This window comes from Syngnathoides biaculeatus, chromosome 5 (assembly GCF_019802595.1).
Source record: "Syngnathoides biaculeatus isolate LvHL_M chromosome 5, ASM1980259v1, whole genome shotgun sequence".
Taxonomy (NCBI): Eukaryota; Metazoa; Chordata; class Actinopteri; order Syngnathiformes; family Syngnathidae; genus Syngnathoides; species Syngnathoides biaculeatus.
In genome coordinates, this window is record NC_084644.1 from 9,543,992 (window position 1) to 9,565,070 (window position 21,079).

Below are 21,079 nucleotides of genomic sequence, written 5' to 3' on the forward strand. Positions count from 1 at the left end.
GCTGCCTTTGATGCGGGCACCGTGGGATCAATTCCCGCTCAGTGATGGTGTCGATATCTGCCCTGTGACTGACTGGTGACCAGTTCAGGGTGTAGTCTGGCTTTTGCCCGAAGCCAGCTGGGACAGGCTCCAGCTTTCCCGCGACCCTCGTGAGGATACGCGGCTTGGATAATGACATGACATTATTGTTAAGTAACGATACTCTTACTAGAGTACAATATTTGGCTACTCTACCCACCTCTGGAGCAGATGTCCTATATTGCTACTCTTCGGTTTAAGCGACATTTTTCCTCATCACATCAGGCCGTGTCGTATTTATTGCACTGGCGTTTTTTAATTTTTGCAATGAGGTGCTGCAGGTCGTGGCCTTGGAGAAACAGACAATAATTTTACTCAATTCTTTTCTAGAATGAGTGCACATAAAGAGGAGGACGCTATTCTTATGGCACAGTTTTAAGCAGGCATCGGGTGCAGGTAGAGATGGACCTGGCTCAAGTTGGAGGTCAAAACAAGCAAAAACAAAAGCAAATAAATGAGGCAAATTTAATTATAGTCTGATATTTGTACATCTACATGAGCGGTGTAAATGGTTTTCTGTGGGAAGAAAATTTGTTTATTTCGATCAGGGGTCACCAACGCGGTGCCCGCGGGCGAATGGTAGCCCGCGAGGACCATAAAAGGCGCTCGCGAGGTATGTTCTAAAAATACCATGGGCCACAAATTGTTACGATTATTTGTGCTTTAAATTCCGAATCTGACTTGATTACGTGAATTAAAATTTTAAAATACCTGTAATGTCATTTACTAAAATAAAATTAAAACAAAAATATTTGATGTCCGTGTAATGAACGGAGTCTGAAATTTGCCGCAAACAGGTCACGTACCCCTCAGCCTCAAAAAGGTTGCTGAGCCCTGATTTAGATTGTATAATCTTCCAGATTGAAGTTCTCTGGAGTGGCCTGGGGGGTACCCCCTCACCCTCCACAATAATTTTTTGGGTCACCTTTTTCATGCTTTTGTTGGTTGCATGTATAATTTTTTTTTTTTTTTAAAGATCGCCTGCCATCATGTCAGTGTGAAAAGGGTTTACGTGTAAATGGAGGAGGAAGTCAAGAAAGGCGTTTGTGTTGTTCAGTGCGTCTCCAAGTGACACCGCGCCCCCAACCCCTAAACTAATTGGCCCGTGGAGAGTCCGCAAAGGTCATCATTGCAGCCTGTGCGCAGCTTGTAGACCCCGAAAGACACACCAGACATTTTTATCCCCCGCTCGAAAAATCCAAACAATTGTGATAAGGACGTCACATAAAGCACGAACAAGCCGTAATTAAGATAATGAAAGGTCAAAATGTCCAACCGTGAAAAGGACAAAGCTGCCTGAATCATCGCTCGGAACGTTGACTCTGAATTATTATTACTTACTCTGTTTAGATCTCGTAGTGGTCATCGTGAATAACTGACAAAATAAGTCATCCTTTTAATCATCAGACACTTGTATGCATTTTTTATTTTTGATGGTGTGCTTGGTGTTGGTTATCAGGGATTACTGACAAGCAATGATCACATTTACAGTCGTTGTATTGAACTGCTACATCTTTAAAGGGGAAATCCAGTGCTTTGCATGAACAGTGTGTCCAATAGGTCATGTAATATGTACCCTATTTTGACAATGTGATGTTAAATCCTCTCTCATTTAATCGTGTTTTGAGATGATTTTTATTGACAGTTCTGAATTTTCAGGGGCGCTGCCATTTTCGCGAGTCACATGACCTACGTGCGCTGATGTGACGTGTACAGTACCGCAACAAAGGCTCGATTACATGGGACACCATTTATGCCCAGCGCTGATTTTTCGGATTTATCCTCATCTGATGAAGAAATAGCAGTATCGGTTGATCGGGAAGACTGAGGAATACTTCCATACAGATTTGAACCTGTGGCTGTAATTAATGTTGAATATTCAGATGGTTCTTTGGGCGGAATGACGCAGATTCTGATTACTCGGAGGCCTACGCGCGGGACATAAGTGTGTGAACAAAGGCCCCCCAGAGCTCTGGGCCGAAAGGCATGGATGGTTCTTCGGACAGGAATGACGCGAATACTGACGAGCGAGCTCCGTCGGCGCGCCACGAGCCAAGCTTCCAGGCGGTGGAGGCCGTTTGCCCCCGACGGCAAAGCTAGGCTAAAGTCCTCCCCCGCCACCGAAGCTTGACTGACGGCCTCCGCCAACTGGAAGCTCAGCTCACGGCCCGCCGCCGGAGCTCGCTCGTCAAACTCCGCGTCATTCCCGTCCAAAGAACCATCTGCGGCTGCTGGCCCGGAGCTCCCGGGGGCCTTTGTTTACGCACTTATGTCCTTCATAGGCCTCTGAGTATTTAGACTCTGCGTCATTCCGCCCGAAGAACCATCCGAATATTCAACATTAATTCCAGCCACAGGTTCAAATCTGTATAAAAGTATTCCTCCGTCTTCCCGATCAACCGATACTGCAAATTCTTCAACTGATGAGGATAAATCCGAGAAAAATCAGCGCTTGGCATAAATGGTGTCCCATGTAATCGAGTGTTTAGAACAGCACAGTACACATGACATACGCACACGTACATCATGTGACTCGCAAAAATGGCCCCCAAGCGCCCCTGAAAATTCGTAATTGTCGGCAAAAATCTTCTCAAAGTACTAATAAATGAGAGATGATTTAACATCTTATTGTCAATATATTGTACATATTACGTGACCTATTGGATACACTGTTAATGCAAAGCACTGTATTTCCCCTTTAATCATGTCGTAGTCCACGTCTCAAAGATCTGTGATGGGAGAAGATGTCTACCGAAGTTCTGTACACATCAGAGCACACGCACTAGTCAAACACACCGGACATTACGTCAAGTGGGCCCGAGGACGTCACAGATTACGGGCCCTGAACTTGTCTCTTGGTTGTTAAAGTAAACAACCACAGTGGGATGGTTTCCCGCTATTGCCTCAACATTACACAACAACACTCTGCCCCGGGCTGTAAATCCTCCTTTGCAAAAACAATCATTTCACTTAAAAAAAAAAAAAAAAAAAAAAAAAGATCTTAAAAAGAATCCCATTTGGCACGACCACGTCTGTGAAATCATCTGCAACTGTTACGTCGGGTTCCTCGCAGGCTTCGCGTGAATTATGCCTCCCGTGGATCGAGTAACACCACGTACAAGCAGGAACAGATGGAAACACCCACTTCTTCACTTCAAGATGCACTCTAGATAGCACAGATCACGTATACTGTCCCTATAATATTACAGATAAATATACAGCATGCGTGACTTGTATGGCATGACAGTGTCTCCATCTGGGCCTCTCCACAAGATCCTTCCCGAGTCCCGCACCCCCTTCGGCTTCCATCTTTCTCGGTTCGCAGTGGCCCAGACGGCATGTGAAGAGGAGGCCCCGTGCCAAGCTCCCATGTTCCCGTGTTCCCTCGCTTTAACGCCCCGAGGTTCTGCTGGCTTGTCAGCGCTAATCCCGAACATGACGGCCAGCCTTGGCACGCCAAGAGAGAGGAGGAGATGTGAACGGGAAAGCTTTGAAGGCTGGCATTGATCTGTCCCAGAAGAGCTCTCTTGCTCAGATTCGACAAATGTAACGTTAATACCTTAAATCGCTGTCTTTAGCCTCATCCCGGTCCTTGTATGCCATGGACTTGTCTGACTGTGGATTCTTTCTAGTCTTTGTGTTTGTTTCTATTGTGGAAGAATACAATTACCAGACATACCGTAATTCCCGGCCTACAGAGCGCACCTGGTTGCAAGCCTCAGCGAGTACATTTGTAAAGGAAATACCATTTGCTACATAAGTACGCCACAGCTGTGTAAAAGCCGCAAGTGCTCACATTGGAACCCACATTCAAACACAAGGTATTTACAAAGAAACACGGTACACAGAAAGAGTTTAACGCTAGTGCTAGCGCGACATTAGAATTAGTGCTAAGGCCGCACTGGCGCTAACGCCGCACTAGCGCCAACGCTAAAGCTAACAGGGGCAGGTTAAAATGAAATTTACCTGCGTGACGTCTTAGCGCTCCCCCGTGCTGAAAAGTCCCCTTGGGATTAATGCCCATGCACCTAGAATTTTTTTAATTTTTCTACTTTTTCTACATCTGTGCCAGCAAAAAATAGCAACCAGAACAGTGACTTTGATGCCAATATTCATGATGAGAAAGACTGTTGCGAAAACTTTCTTCCAGGACATTCATCATACCAGGTGCCTTCACCAACATGTCCAATAAAATCTACACCAATCACGACTCTCTCTGCCTGGGATGCGTGAAGCACATCTCTTAGCTGAATCCAAAATCTCTCACTCTATTTCTCTTCTCATCTATAGCATAGTAAAATAACGCCAAAGCTTCTAGCCCGGCTACCTTTTGACATGCTCTTCTAGGCACACAGTATGCAATGACTACTTTTGCCACTAAGAGTACCGTAATTTCCGGCCTGCAAGCCGCGGCTTTTTTCACACTCTTTCAACCCTGCGGTTTATGCGGCGATCCGGCTAATTTGTGCATTTTTTTCCAAATGGTCGAGGTGAAAAGGTAAGAATGAGACCGGTGGAATATATGTGCCGAGGAAGTGACTTTTACCGGCCCTGTTAGCGCTGCGCTGGTGTTAACTCTGTGCTAGCGTGGTGCTGCTGTGTTACTGGCGTGTCTCGGCGATATTTACCAGTGTGACGGTCGGAGCGCTCCCAGTGCTGAAAGGTCTTCTGATGTGCATGAAGAAGAATTTTTTGAATTTTTCTACTTTTTCTACATCTGTCCCAGTCTGAAACGTCTCCATCCATGCTTCCTTCCGCGTCTTCATTTTCGCTCCGCGTGCATTTCGCTACGGACGTCTCACAAAGCCGAACACAGCGAATGAAAGAATACAGAAACAAATGCGAACATATTGTTTGTTACTTATCAACTGGAAAGCACGTTCCAGCATTGAACAAGAATCAACAGAGGATTGCTCGGGCTCGGTCATTGAGGCACATTTGGGATAGTGAAAGTAAGTCTCATATCACCCGAACTCACACCCGAACAATCCTGAGACGTCCATAACAAAATGCACGTGGAGCGAAAATAAACACGTGGAAGCGGAGCGAAAATGAATGCAGAAGAAGTATGGATGGGGAAGTTTCAGACTGGCACGGATGTAGAAAATATAGAAAAATTCAAAAAAATTCTCCGCGCATGCACATTAACCTGTAGAAGACCTTTCAGCGCTCAGACCGTCACACTGGTAAATATCCCCGAGACACGCCAGTAACACAGCAGCACCAAGCTAGCACCAAGTTAACACCAGCGCAGCGCTAACAGGGCCGGTAAAAGTCACTTCCTCGGTGCATACATTCCACCGGTCTCATTCTTTTCCCCTCGGGTGCCCCCCCCCTTGCAGCCGTTAGAAAAAAATGGACAAATTAGCCGCATCACCGTATAAACCGCTGGGTTACGCTAGCAAAGAGTTAACACTAGTGCAGCGCTAACACGGCCTGTAAAAATCACTTCCTCGGCACATATATTCCACCGGTCTCATTTTTACCTTTTCACCTCAAGTGCCCTCTTTGCGGCCGTTAGAAAAAAATGCACAAATTAGCCGCATCACCGCATAAACCGCAACAATTCGCTGTCTAAAATTCACCGTCTGTGCCAGCGGGCAGGGTTACTTCAGGCCAGAACTGAACACCCAGCCAATCACAGTTTCACTTCCTTAGTCAGGTGACATCACATAGTCAGAAAGCGTCACTGGATTGGCTGGCTGTTCGGTTCTGACCTGAAGTAACCCTGCCCGCTGGCACAGACGGTGAATTTCAGACAGCGAATTGTAGCCAGTTGAATTGTTAACATTGAAAAGTGACACTGAAATAAAACTCTTGAAAATGTGATAATTTGACATTTCAAATTCAAATCCTGTTTTCCGTGGCGTTTCAAATTCAAATCCTGGTGGCAGGTATTTACTTCCATAGTTTTGGGTGCTTATATTGTTACAGAACATCAGAATATTCTGCGGATCTAGAAAGTTGAGTCAAAATGCTCAAAAAGGGATGGCAATTTGGAGAACTGCTTCCAAAACACCTGGCAGTAAATGACTAATTTGGTGATCCGTAACCGACCGTAATGACCATTTTAGCGCTTTGCTGCACGACGCAAACACAAATCACACATCTCGTTTTTTTTGGCCCTGAAAGCCAAAGAAACACACTGCGTCCTCAGAGGAAGGTCTCACACACACACACACACACACACACACACACAACACACACACACACACTCGACAAAGAAAACTTATTTGTCTTTATCATCTGAATTCCGAGGCCTTACTAAAAGATTGACGCTGTTTGCTGTTGAGGCTGTCGTAGATAATTATGTGCCATCATGGATGGATTGTTGTTACTGGGTTATTACAGCACTCCGGACTCAGTTGATTATTTCTACTCATTTTGTTTATTTTTATGATTCCTCTTTCTAGTTATCATGAATAACTACTTTGCCGGGAATGCAGTGGAGTTGTTCAAATGTGGTTGATTATGTGGTTATATTTCTACTTTGCAAGATGGTTATCGATAACTGGGAGCAATTTCCTCGCAGTCGGTGTTATGACATTTGGTATTAGTGATTATTATCAGCCGCGGGACCCAGTTTACGTGGCGCTTCGAAGACGGGTGCGTATGTGCGGGTGTCATTTGGCGCCAACGTTGGCCGGCTCGGTTTCCAATGTTGCGCTCGTGGCCTCGTGAGAATTCGGCAGTGACTGGACGAAATGTCAACATTTCGGGGGAGGGTAGTTTGGCGCCCGGCCGCCACGTCAGTAAAAACCGGCCTGACAGGAAGTCCTCATGAATGATTCATTTTTTTATTTTTTTATTTTTTTTGTCGATGCGCTGACACCAGAACCGAGCCCTGACTCCCATGCTACCAAATCCAAGTGTGCGAGTGTGTTTGTTGTGTACGTCTGTATGAGTTTGTGCTTCAGTTTGTTTGCATGTTTGTGTTCATGTGTGTGCTGCATTCAGTGTGTATTTGTGTTAATGTGCGGTGTGTGTTTGTAGTTAAGCGTTGGTGTGTCTTATGCTCATTTAAGTGTGTTCACCTTTATATTGTGTATGTTTGTGTTTTGTTTGTTTTTATATGTTCAAGTGTGCGCTCGTTCGAGTGCATACCGTGTTCCCTCATTATTGGCGGGGGTTACGTTCTTCCTCCCCCCGCGAATCCCCAAAATCTGCGAATAATTGGTGCAGTTTTAAAACGCTTATTCGCTTATATTTTCACGACCATAGGGCGCACGTAAAGGTCAAGTGTCACGCCTATAAACATTCTAAAGTAGATATTGTAATGAAAAATATGACATTATTCACTTCAATGTCGATACGAAAAAATAAATATGAGCAAGAGCGCGTCATCCATGCGCAAAGTTGCGGAAGTCTGATTCGACATCCAAGTGGTGGCCATATTGCCTGCAACATCTGTCCATGATGTCACACCAGGACATTCGGCATTAAAAACACGCTGTGCCACCTACTATGCGACGCGGAAGTTTTTTTTAAAGAAGAGAACATCTCACAATCAATCGAGTGAAGTGACCGGGGCAATATTACCCGATCGTTTCGAACCATATTTGGATGATATGCGGATCACTTCTAACTAACAACAGACTCCAAGACGGGATATATAAGCCAGAACATCTCACAAACGAGTGAAGTGACCAGGGCAATAGTACCCTATCGTTTTGAGCCATATTTAGATGATATGCGGATCACTTCGAACTAACAACAGACTCCCATGCAGTATGTATGAGCCAGCCCTGAGTGTTCGAACAATATCCAGAAATACAACGAGCCGGCATTTTGGCTAACACGAAGGAACAACGAGGTACCTTCCAGGAGGTAAAACTAGTAGAAACATACGAGACTGCTTGAGTGTGCGTCTGCTACCGACGTCACTTCCTGCTTCTTGTCAAAAACAAATCCCTCGAGAGGATTTTCATGACGGGAGTTACAAAAAGCCATGTCTGTCAAAATCTTGTTGTGTGGTGAAAAAACGGATGGGTCCATTCCGGCTTTTTTTTTTCCATCAATAACATACTAAAAACCATGCATTTCATGACAGTGGCACTTTAATAAGCGTCTTTAAATTTCTCCAAACCGGATGGGTGCCTTGTTTTACGACACACCTGATGTGTACTCTAATTTCAAAAATCTGTAAAAAAAAATTTATGACTGACTCTTTCAAGAAACTACAACCAAACACGCCGGTTACATAGACGGCATGCACGCCACCACATGGTGAATGGGCAAGGCTGTATTATATTTGTTAGTTTGTATTTTCGTGCACGTGCTGCGTGTGTGCTCATTGCTGATTGTGTGAATGTTCGGAAATGTAAGTGTTCCGGTGTGCACGTTTGCGTTTCGGCGGGCGTTAGTGGTCGCGTGTGCACGTGTGTTGCGGGGCAGGTCTGCGGTCGTCTCACATTCTGCTCATCAGTCTGGTTGACTGCGACTGAGGTGCACTCAGTAGCCGCTCAATTCATCCGCCATCCGCAATCCGCAATCCGCTCGGCTTCACGGCTTCTGTCATTTTTTTTAATTATCATTTTTATTTTATTTTGTGAGCGCAAGCAGTGCAAAAAATATTTCCACTTGGGAAAAAAATAAAAAACTTTACTCGTCTTTGATACGGGGACACGTGCGCTCTTTTTTTTCTTCTTCTCCCTCCCGAGGGCGTCTGCATTATGTATACACTTCCCCTTGATGTAAACAGCGAGCCGGCAGCCGAGCCTTTAATGCATTATTCACTCAGTCTGCCCGCAAATTAACTTACAGTGTAAACGCTCCCTCTTAACTTGCCGCATTCCTGGAAAAAAAAAATAAAATAAAAACAATCGCAGGAAATTCCGAGTTGCTTTTAATTCGCAGCACGTCTTGGCTCGGACAGAAGACAAGCGGCAAAGTTGAGATCGGATTTTTGCGGCTCAGCACATGCCGTTTCCGGCGAGCGCGGCGTATGCTAATGGCGCAGAACAGACGGAGCGGAGTCGCAGCACGCCAAAAGTTCTGACTTTCTTTTAATGAACCGAGTGACTTTGTAGTCGAGCAGTATGCCGCAAATCAGGGTTGGGTGCACACCTTGGTTAAAGGGCACGGGTCGGGGACAGGTAAGGGGGGGGTGGGAGTTGAATGGGGGTGGCATGCAAAACACGATCTTAAAACTTTCTTTTGAAATTTTAATCAACCGGGTGACTTGAGCTTGGAAATCAATGTTGGTTTAAAGGTCGCGGTTTTGATCAAGTGAGGGAACAAAAACGCCAAATACAAGCAGAAATGATTACTTCTCAAAAGTTCTTACTTTGTTTTAATGACCCAAGTGACTGTGAGTGGTGAGCCCGGTTTGGTACCGGCAGTACCTTGGGTTTTAAGGGCATGCTTCTGTACAGTAAGGGAAGAAAAATGCAAAACGAAAAAGTCTAAATATTTGCTTTTGAACTCCTTACTCTGTATTCATGAACCAAGAATGAATTTGGACCGAACGGTGTGAATACTCGACGTGAGACGCTCCTAGAGACGACTAAAACCAGCATTGGTGCAATCTTAGTACCCAAATTGGAGCCCTATCGTTCGCGTTGAAGCTGCTCGGCCTAAATTAGCCTAGCCTTAATAGCTAAAATCAAAACGCGTCTGGATTCTAATATTTAACGGAGCTGAACTAAGACCTAGAGAAAGCCTATGACAGAGCACCAAGAGAGGAACTGCGGTACTACATGCGTAAGACCGGTGTGGCGGAGAAATATGTTAGCATAGTACAGGACATGTATGAGAGCAGCAGAACAGTGCCGGAGGTGTGTCAGAAGAATTTAAGGTGGAGGTGAGACTGCATCAGGGATCCGCGCTGAGCCCCTTCCTGTTTGCGGTAGTATTGGATAGGGTGACAAATGAGGTTAGACTGGAATCCCCTTGGACCATGATGTTCGCAGATGATATTGTGATATGCAGTGAAAGCAGGGAGCAGGTGAGGGAACACTTAGAAAGATGGAGGTACGCACTGGAAAGGAGAGGACTGAAGATTAGCCGAAGTAAAACAGAATATATGTGGAGGGGGAAGAGTGAAACTCCACGGAGAAGAGATGGCGAGGGTGGACGACTTCAAATACTTGGGGTCAACAATACAGAGCAATAGTGAGTGTGGTAAAGGAAGTGAAGAAACGGGTCCAAGTGTGGTGAAACAGTTGGCGGAAGGTGTCTGGTGTGTTATGTGACAGAAGAGTGTCTGCCAGGATGAAGGGAAAAGTTTACAAAACAGCGGTGAGGCCGGCCATGATGTACGGATTAGAGACGGTGGCACTGAAGAGACAACAGGAAGCAGAACTGATGGTGGCAGAAATGAAGACGTTGAGGTTCTCAGGTTGGATAGGATTAGAAATGAGCTCATTAGAGGGACGGCTAAAATAGGATGTTTTGGAGACAAGGTCCGAGAGAGCAGACTTCGATGGTTTGGATGTGTTCAGAGGCGAGAGTGAGTAAATTGGTAGAAGGGTGCTGAGGATGGAGCTGCCAGGCAAAAGAGCGAGAGGAAGACCAAAGAGAAGGTTGATGGATGTGGTGAGGGAAGACATGAGGGCAGTTGGGTGTTCGAGAGCAAGATGCACGAGACGGGCTTAGATGGAAAAACGGGACAAGCCGAAAGGAAAAGAAGAAGAAGTTTTAATGGACCAACAAATGAAGGCTTCTGTGCTGGAAGTCATGGTTGGCTCTGCACCTTTGTTTTAAAAATATTGTTCAGTACAGTAAGGGAAGAAAAATGCAAAACACGAGTTTAAAAGCATTTTTTAGGAATGCGCAAAATTATTTGTGTTTATGAAACTGAATTTTGAGGCGATTTAAAATGTTGATTAGCTGTGACGTCTGCTATCAAGACGCTGGGATCTACTGTGTTTGCTTACAAGATAGTCTGCTAGTTCGACTTCCTGTTTCTTACCCAATATGGTCTATGTGGGAGCTCACTATGCCTCAGTACCATCCAAAAATCAATCAAAATATAAATATGAATATGAATATATGTGAAACTGCTTTGGTAAACTCCTTTCTGGATGTAATAACCATGTGTGACAGTACTCAAAAGACTGTTGAACAGTAGCAACTTATGCTATGATCTGAAACCATCTTTCCTCCCCACAGGTGCTGAACTTCTGGCTTTGTACAACCACCCGGCAGTGCGCGAGGGCAGCACGGTGAAGTACTACACGGTCAAGGTACCGCTGCGGGTGCACGCTAGCGGTAACGCCGGCGGCGACGACATCCGGGAGGTGGAGGCCAACTGGCTGGATCACATGACGCAGCACTTTAACAACGGCGCCTCGCTGGTCGACGGACACTTCCACCTGGGAAGCCTTCACGGTAAAGAATGTTCTTGGGGTTTTCTTGCCGCCACCCGTTTGATTTAGTCGGAGTTGATCAAATTACAAGCCCTGGAATTTGACTGAAATGGCGGTCTTAAAGCAAAATGGCTGACTTCTTGTAACATTTTGGGCTCGTCAACTTTTTCTTCCATCCATCCATTTTCCGTACTGCTTATCCTCACTTGGGTCACGGGCGACCTGCAGCCTATCTCAGCTATTTTCCAACAAGAGGCCGACCCTGAACTGGTCACCAGCCAATCGCAGGGCACATATAAACAAGCAATCATTCGCACTTATACCTATGGGAAAATTAGATTCTTCAATCATCCATCCATTTTCTTTGCTACTTATCCTCACAAGGTCATGAAGAGTGCTGGAGCCTATCTCAGCTGTCAACGGGCTGGAGGCGGGGTACACCCTCAACTGGTTGCCAGCCAATCGCAGGGCACATGGAAACGGACAACAGTCGCACTCACAATCACACCTAGGGTCAATTTAGAGTGTCCAATTAATGTTGGCCTCACAGTTCTGTGGTCCCGGGTTGAATCAAGGCCCCGCCTGTGTGGAGTTTGCATGTTCTCCCCGTGCCTGCGTGGGTTTCCTCCGGGCGCTCCGGTTTCCTCCCACATGCCAAAAATATGCAACACTAATTGGAGACTTCAAATTGCCCCGAGGTGTGATTGTGAGTTTGACTGTTTGTTTCTATGTGCCCTGCGATTGACTGGCAACCAGTTCAGGGTGTACCCCGCCTCCTGCCCGTTGATAGCTGGGATAGGCTCCAGCACTCCCCGTGACCCTTGTGAGGATAAGCGGCAAAGAAAATGGATGGATGAAACTTGGCATTGTTTGGCCTTCACTTGTGCATCAATGACATTTCAATAATGTCGTTGCACCCTCCAGTGGACAACATGAACAACAAAATGTACTTTGTATCCATCGCCCCCCGATGAGCTGGTTCTGAGCCACGGGCCATATGTTTGAGACCCATCATAAGTAACAAAAGCTTGGCTACCTGCTCCGCATTGCAGTGCATTTGGTTGAATTTAGCAGTTCATCAAACTGTGAGTCTCGGGATTGGCCCAAAACGACTGACTTCCTGTTCAATTTCAGGCACGGGTCCTCGAGACTTTTCCATGCATCCTATTAAGATAGACCCGTTCACCCAATTTATTCTCGATCAGTCAAACTGGTGTTGGGGGATAATTTTTTTTTTTTTTGGGGGGGGGGGGACTTTCCCTGGCTTCTGCGTGGTGATTGGAGAGTCTGGATTTCCAGGGTGTGGCTTTGCGACAAGATTGCTTGAATTTACTAAATCAAAAAGACAAAACATTATCCATCTGTACTTCCAAGGAAACGTGTGGAAAGACGTTAAAATTCATAAATTCCAAGGAATCAAATCATAGTGTATTACTGTGTGTTTGAGTTTTAAAAGTGGATATTAAGTTTTATTTCTAAGAGTATGGTCGAGATTCCCGTAATTCCCGGCCTACAGAGGTCACCTGGTTATAAGCCTCACCCAGTACATTTGTAAACGAAATACCATTTAGTACACAGGTGTCAAACTCAAGGCCCGGGGGCCAAATCTGGCCCGCCGCATGATTTTATGTGGCCGGTGAACCAGAATTATGAGACTCAACTTGCATAATTTGTAAAAAAATATGTACTAAAGTTTCAAATCGTCATATCAGAAATAACATTGAGATATTGCAAGCAATATTCTGTGCCCAAACAACAATACTTCAAAAACCCATTACCCTTGATTTGTGATTACAAAACTGGCTCATAAATTTCATCTGTAAATATGATGAGGCGGAAGATTTTCATGGTTTCACATTATAACGGTAACTAACTACAAAGTGGCCTGTGACAAAAATGAGTTCGACACCCCTGATTTAGTACATACTGTACATACGCCGCAGCTGTGTAATAGCCACATGTGCCTAGTTTGAAACAAGAGATATTTACAAAGACGGTACACAGAGAGATTAACCCTAGCGCCCACACGCTAACGCCGCGCTAAAAAACATACGGGGTAAAAATCACTAAAACACGGCAGTATGACGCTAGCGCAGCGCTAACAGGGTTACAGGAACCGGTAAAAGTCACTTCCTCGGCACATATATTCCACCGGTCTCACTCTTACCTTTTCCACACGAGTGCCCCCTTGCAGCCATTTAAAAAAAATGCACAAATTTGCCGCATCACCGCATAAACCGCAGGGTTGAAAGCGTGTGAAAAAAGTCGCGGTTTATAGGCCGGAAATTACGGGAGTGTGAGGAAGATTAATAACAGTCCGGGGTAGTTCATACAGCTTTAAAATAGGTATATTAGTACTAGTGGTAATAATAATAATAATGAATAATAATATAAATGATATGTGATCACTACTTTGCAGACGTTACCTATTGCGGGTGTTTTTTGGAACTCTCCACCACGATAAAACATTTGTTGACCTACTTTTACCCAACAAACATCGGTGTCATGTTCCCTGATCCGGTTTGTTCCAGAGACCCACGGGAGCGAGTGCGCCGCATCGGAGCGTCAGCGCACGTCCCTCTGCTCTAATACGCGCGTTGTCATGGTGACGTGGCACGAGAGAGTGCATTAGGGGCATTGTTTGCATACCCATGCGCACTGTTATTTGTTTTTGGTTTTTTTTGTTTTTTATGTGTGCATGCACAGTCATGATTTTGTGTGTTAATGTGTGTATTTACGTAGGGAGGGTTGTGTGTGTTTTTTCATGTGTTAATGTGTATGATTTTGCATTTCCCTGAGTGCTTTAATGTGTGTATATGTCTTTGTGTACAGTATGTACTGTACGTGAGTGGGTTTGTGTGTGTTTGCATTCGTTTGTATGTACTCTATGTATATGGACGTGCGTGTGTGTTGTTCAAATGTGTTTATATTTGTGTGTGCGTCTATATGTTGTGTTTAAGTGTGTGCCTGTGCTTTGTGTGTGTGTTTGTTTCATTTTCATTTTTTTTGGGAGTGTGTTGTGAATGTGAACTGTCTTTGTGCGCGTACGGGCGTTTGTGCTCAATTGTCTTCCGTGTGTTTACGTGTTGCATTTAAAACATTGAATTTGCCAAATGCATTAAACATTAATATGCACGCACACACACACACATGCACACAAACCCTCTGGAGGGTTGTGTTTCCTGAGGAAGTGACAGCAAGAAGTGCCAAGCGGGACTGTGCCTTTTGTTATCCGAATAGCTTAATCTCTCTCTAGAGCCGCTGTGAGGATTTACAGCCTTTCTTTCGTTCCTTCTTTCTTACCCCCCCCCCCCCCCACCCGCCATTCGCCATGCGCCACACTCGGCCCGCCACACGTTCTAAATTTGGGCAAAGATGACAGACATGCTGGCACTGAAGTCACGCATGCAGTCTTCCCCCCCCCCCCCCCTCATACATAAGTTTAGCGAGACGTTCAAGTCCTTCAACAAAATACAGGAATGATATACATCAGAGAAAGAAAGGTAATACATGACCGCGTATTGTAGAAATCTCCAGAGCCTGTTCTTAAAATTAAATGGATTAAATTTTTGATTTATTGCATGAATTACAATTTCAAGTGATGTAATGTGAATTTTATTATTGGAGTAAAACTGAAATTTTTAATTGAGATTAAATTATTTTTTTATTTAAATTGGATTAATGTAGGAAATTTAGATTAAATTAACATAATTATATTCATATTTATACATGGACTCAAATTAATCAACAATCAAACATACATTAAAATAAAATTATTACTGTAATTATTTTAAAACTGAAATTGAATATTTGTATTTAATCCAATCAGTGTATTAACATTAAACTAATAATAGATTACTCACTGTATTAAAATTAAATGTTTTAAGTTCAAATCTATTTTATGTATATATATATGCGGCACAGTGAATCAGCTGGTAAAACGGCCTCACAGTTCTGAGGTCCCGGGTTCAATCCCCGACCCGCCTGTGTAGAGTTTCCATGCTCTTCCCGTGCCTGCGTGGGTTTTCTCCGGGCACTCCAGTTTCCTCCCACATCCCAAAAACCTGCAACAGTAATTGGATACTCTAAATCGCCCCATGGTGTGATTGTCAGTGCGATTGGTTGTTTCTCTCCAGGTGCCCTGCGATTGGCTGGTGACCCGTTCAGGTGTACCCCGCCTCCTGGCTGTTGACAGCTGGCATAGGCTCCAGCACTCTCCGTGACCCTCGTGAGGATAAGCGGCAAATAAAATGGATGGATGGATGGATGGATTAGTGTATGAAATTCAGATTCAATTAACATTAGAATTATATTCAAATTAATCAAGAATCAAACATACATTAAAATAAAATAATCATTGTAAGGTAATTTAATCATTTTAAAAAAAGAAATTGAATATTTGTATTAAATCCAATCAGTGTATTGACATTAAACTCATAATAGATTACTCAATGTATTAAAATTAAATGTTTTCATGTTGAAATGTATTTAACATTAAATTACCATATAAAAATTAAATTGACATTAAAATTGAATTCATGTTTTTCATGTGCAAGAAAACTTGGTGGAAGAAAAATTTGCAAATGGACACCCCAGCGTTCGACTCCAGTGTCTCCACTTAGCTGCAGCTGTCCTTTCTTACTGCCCTCAGTCTCCTCTTGAATAAAATTGACCTCTTGACCCCACGGCCAAGGTCGCGATTACTTTGACTGACGCGCTCAACAATGCCGCAGGGTTTCTGCAGTTGCCTCCGACTGATTGTGCTACGATGGTCTCCTCTTTGCTGCATCTCTATTTTTTCGATGCTCAAATAGAATTTAGGTGGTCCCAGCATCCAGATTTATACAGACTCGTCACAAACATCTAAAAAAAAAAAAGACGTTTCTGGAGTGATAAGGGAACCGGCACTGAGCCAATCCCTTTGTTGCACAGCACAAACGGCGTAGAACTAACAAAGGATTAGTCTCCACCCACAAACGTTACTGTTGCTTCTCCACCTTTTGCTTTTCTGCATGATGGGAAATAAAAAAAATGTTTTTTTACTACCTTCTTTAGCTATCAGGCGGTCAAATTGTTAGTAATATCAGATACAAAAATAAATATATTGTTAAATCTGGTGGTAATCATGAAAATTCACAGCTACTTTCTTGAATAAGGTGAGAATTCTCGTCTACTTTTGTCAAAATGAAGCTCCTCAACTCCTTCCAACGTAGTTCCTTGGCACTTAGATGCACAAGATGGCACCAAAGAATGAAAACAAGTTGGACACATCTGCCATAGTTGACTCAGCAAAGACCAAGTAAAGAGAGCGTGCCAAGAACTTTATCGTGTACCCCTGTACCCAGTATTCGTGGTTCACATATTCATTTTTTTTTAACCTATCCTTTTTTCAAAGTATTACTATGCCGCCAACCTGTTGCATCTTGGCATACTGAAGTGAATTGAGGAGCTCCATTTACACGAAATTTGTGCTTTTCCACGATATGGTGATTGATATCTTGATGCTTAGAAACTACCGTAATTTCCACGATTTTTTTCACACGCTTTCAACCCTGCGATTTATGTGGTGATGCGGCGCTGGCGTTAGCGCAGCACTAGCGTTAGCGCAGTTGTAGCGTTGGCACACCTGGTTATAAGCCTCGGTACACAGAAAGAGTTTAACGCTAGTGCAGCGCTAGCTAGGTCAGGAATTACAGTAAATTGAAGTGAGTTGAGTAACTTTAGTTCAACAAAAATATTGCTTTCCCACCACCTAGTGGCATTTGGTGCCAAGAAAGTCTGTTGGCTTCAATGTTTAAAGAAAAAAAAAAAAAAAGTCTCGTCTTCTCTCTCTTGGAGATGCTTCATTTGTACCATGTTTTTCAAAGTTTTACGGGAGATTAACTTTCTTTGCCCACTCCCCATCCTCGTTTGAAATATTCTCTGGCTAAAAGTAGTGCTTTGTGGCATCCTGATACCAAGGAGCTTTTTGAAGTAAGTTGAGGAGCTTCACATAGACAAAAATAATGCTTTACTGTCATCTTGTGACCTTTGGTACCACATCGTTGAATTGAGTTGAGGCGCTTCATTTAGATAAAAGTAGTGCTTTTGCATCATCGCGACGCACCTAGAGCAATTGACCGTATTGGGGGGGGGGGGTGTCACCATTTATTATCGAAAGCCCCGCCCCCGACTTCATTATGCATGTCGTGGACTGCCATGTGAAATCTGCCCAGCAACAGGGGTTACCAGCCTGCCTACCATCCACACACACTTGCCGACACACACGCACACACAACGTGAAATATAGATGAGCTGTCAGTGGCGCGACTGGCCTCCATTTTGAAATGGGCAGACATGACCTGGTCACACGCCGTCTCCTCGTCTTAATGCGCACGCACTAATGAGCACAAAATGATGTCTTTTGCATTTTTCATTTGACGCGGTCATTTATTGATGATTACCCACCCATCATCCACTGCGCTGGCATCAGACATCAGCATTCGCCCGGCAGTCTGGTTTTCCCCTGTAAATACGCGTCACTCCGGGGGGGGGGGGCAGACCTCCACCACAGCTAAACTAAATCCAGAACATCTCTAACGCTTTTCAGGCTGCCCTTCTCGGCAAATTAATGCATCAGAGGCGGAACGGCGGCGCGCGTTTATGCGCTTGTGTTATGCACCTTGGTTCGCAGAGCATATCGCAATCAGATAATTTGATAACACGGTCGCAGGTTGCCTTCGACGCTGACATTTCGTTTCAGTGCAGCGGCGCAGTGAAAGAGACAGCTTTGGTGAGGGGTGTACGGTAGCAGTTTAGAGTTACTAAAGGCGCAAACGAGTAGCGCTGGGTGGGTTCTATTCAATGTTCCCTCTAATTTATGACGTGTCTGAGCAAACACACTAAGCCCGTGAGCGCCCCCTTTGACCGCTGTGAGCAATGCACTGCACTGCCCTGTGCTCAATCAGTGTCATCCCGTTGAAGTTACATGGCTCATTAAAAGGTTCAGATTAGATTCCCATCAGAATATTTTTAAGAACAATTTTGTTTTTGCTAACTTTCAACAAACAAAAAAACACTTTACAATACAAATACATACCGAGCCAACTATTAACTATGAATTTGAAATGTCGCTTCCAGCTTTGTTTCATTTTTTTTTTTTTTTTTACCCCACAATGATATCCCCGTCTGTTTTTCTTGCTGTAAAACCGAATTATTGCTTGCAGAATTTCTTTCGCAATGCATGTTGAAAGCTGAATGATGCTCCAAAACAGTTTAAAGGTTAATGTTATGTTACCTCCTATATTTAAAATACAGAATTAGCTTTTTGGGCAACGTATCGTCTGCTCTTTTATCCTCAATCAGGCTGCGCCGAGGTGGAATTTTAGCATTATACACCATCTCATCCTTTACTTTCTACTTTGGCTTCAGACCAGACCTTTTTGACTCAAAAATGAGAAAATCTTGTCTAGTTTCACCACTTTTTCTTCTATTATTCCCATACCCCGGTGTTTGTAATTATGAGTGTACCTTTAAATTGGAGGGGGGGGGGTGTCAGGTGAACTAGGAAGTAGAGTGTGTGGCCTGGTGTGGCCCAGCGGCAGCTCTTTGTGAGAGGCAGTGTGAAAAAAAAAAACACGCCAGGCTGTCGTTTACTGCGCTGGATATGTTTTCCTCTGCGTGGAGTATTGCGACAAGTGCGCAAATGCGCAGCTTAGAGGGAACATTGGTTCTATTGTTAATGAGAAAGTTGTGGGTGATAAACCTCGTCAATATTGCAAATCGCAATTGGATAATTAAATTACGACAGTGCACCCTTGTTTATCGTGAGGGATGCGTTCAAACCTCCTGTTTTCTTCAGTGTCTCTTGCTGTTGAAAAAAATTAGTAAAACTAGTATTTATATACATTTATAGTAACATCACTTTGAGAAAACAAAGCCTTCCTCGCAGTTCTCCCATAAAACTGCTTTCTTCAAGCTGTTTGTCACTCCCAGTGGAAGTTTCTTGTAAATCTGACACATTTAATAAAAGAGAATGCAATTTTGCATATTTTAACACATAACGAATAACGAATCTGAATTTCGTATAAGCTAGCTTCATGCTAACATATTATGAGAAACGCCATGGACGGCCTAACAGAAACGAGCTCAAATGTTACAGTAATTATGTACCTTCAAACAACTGCAACCTTAGCACACAGAGGAGGATGGACCTTGACCAAAATGTAAGTAGGGTGCATGAAGGACACAGTGCAGTGTGTTTGATTGGATGACCCAGAATAGTCAATTCCAGAATAAGAAGAGGACCCCCACCCCCCCAGATAAAAAAGAATCTCTGGAAGGTTGAATAGTATGGAAGGAGGGTCTTCAGGGGTCTGGAGTGAACAATGTCTGCATTTGAGCGAGCCGGCAGATGTCTGAAACATCTTCAATTGAGAGTGCACCGGCCCTAATTAGGTTTTGGGGGAGAATATATGAATTCCCCCCCCCCCCCTGCTGTCTGCCTGGTTTTCTATCCTCCTTCCTGTCGCTCCAGCCACAGGGACCCCCCCCCCCCCCCAACACTATTATTGGGGTCTTGTAATGAAATGTGGAGTGTCTTGTGTTGCGTCTGGGCTCCGGCAAACTGTATTAGTGTGGAAATGGCAAGGCAGTAATGAGAAAGCACTCAGGGGCGGCCAGGACGACCGCATGTGTGTCAAAGGGATAACAAGAGACGCTGGGGGTGTAGGGGGGAGAGGATGGGGGTCATGAAGGCCAATCTGTCTGGTGTGTCATGCGGAGGAAACATTTCAGTGTTGGCGCATGTTTGAGATCATGTGACCGATTTACCCGCTTTTACAGCGCCTGCCAAGGCTGGCTTTGCCCGCATCGTTGTCAAATGCGGGACTCCAAGACGAGGACATGATGTTAGGCGTAGTTTTATTCAAAGCCGAGGTCATGGACGGTGTAAGCAGTACGAGAAGGCAGAGGTACAAAAACGCTAGGCTAGGCAGGATCCAAAAGACATGCAGCGAGGTCTGATGACTAGCAGACAACCTATGAACTAGGACTTGACTATGGAACTAAGACTAGACAAAACTGAGGTGGCAGAGAAACACTGCGATGAGGATAGCTCAACACTACACTATTTTCAGTGACGGAGATACCTACTGTCAGTGAATACAACTCACTAACTCAGGGCAACGAACTGGCAAATGCCAGTGACAAAAACTCCAACTTAAATACACCATCTAAATACAGTCCCAATGTGAACCAGCGGTGATTGGTGTCACCGAGCAGGGCAGTGGCCACGCCCCTCTCGGCCGTGGTCCAGCCTGCCTCATGATGTCGTGTGTTAAATTTTTTTTTTTCTAAATTAAACTGCAACTGCCTAAGCAGATGAAGAACTGGTCCCGAATGCTGCTGGCCGAGTGCTGACTAGGACTAGAAGAGATCATGGCAGTTTAAGAGGTGTGACAGGTGCTCCGTGAAAGGTTGAACAAAAAGAGCAGTGTCACAACCAGAACACGGGGTTGGACCCAAATGCACGACTCGGGAGATGTAGAGGCAGTTCGGGAAACGTCGGGGATAAGGCAGGCAGTCCACGGGAGCAGCAGTAACAAGGTCGTCAGGCGTGAGAGGCAGGTCAGTGGGCAGGCAGGAGTCGGTACACGGTAGATCAGGTACGGAACCAACGAGAATGTGGGATCGAGGCGTGAGGCAACGATCTG

General features: G+C 44.5%; 1 protein-coding gene across 1 annotated transcript in view; it reads left to right on the forward strand.

The window, feature by feature from the left end:
• Nucleotides 1-21,079, forward strand: part of LOC133500805 (raftlin-like) — a 114,646-nt gene that overhangs the window by 69,351 nt on the left and 24,216 nt on the right. Inside the window, exon 6 of the mRNA XM_061819946.1 lies at nucleotides 11,191-11,409. Coding sequence (XP_061675930.1) covers nucleotides 11,191-11,409 — 219 coding nt within the window. The remainder of the gene's footprint in view (nucleotides 1-11,190; nucleotides 11,410-21,079) is intronic.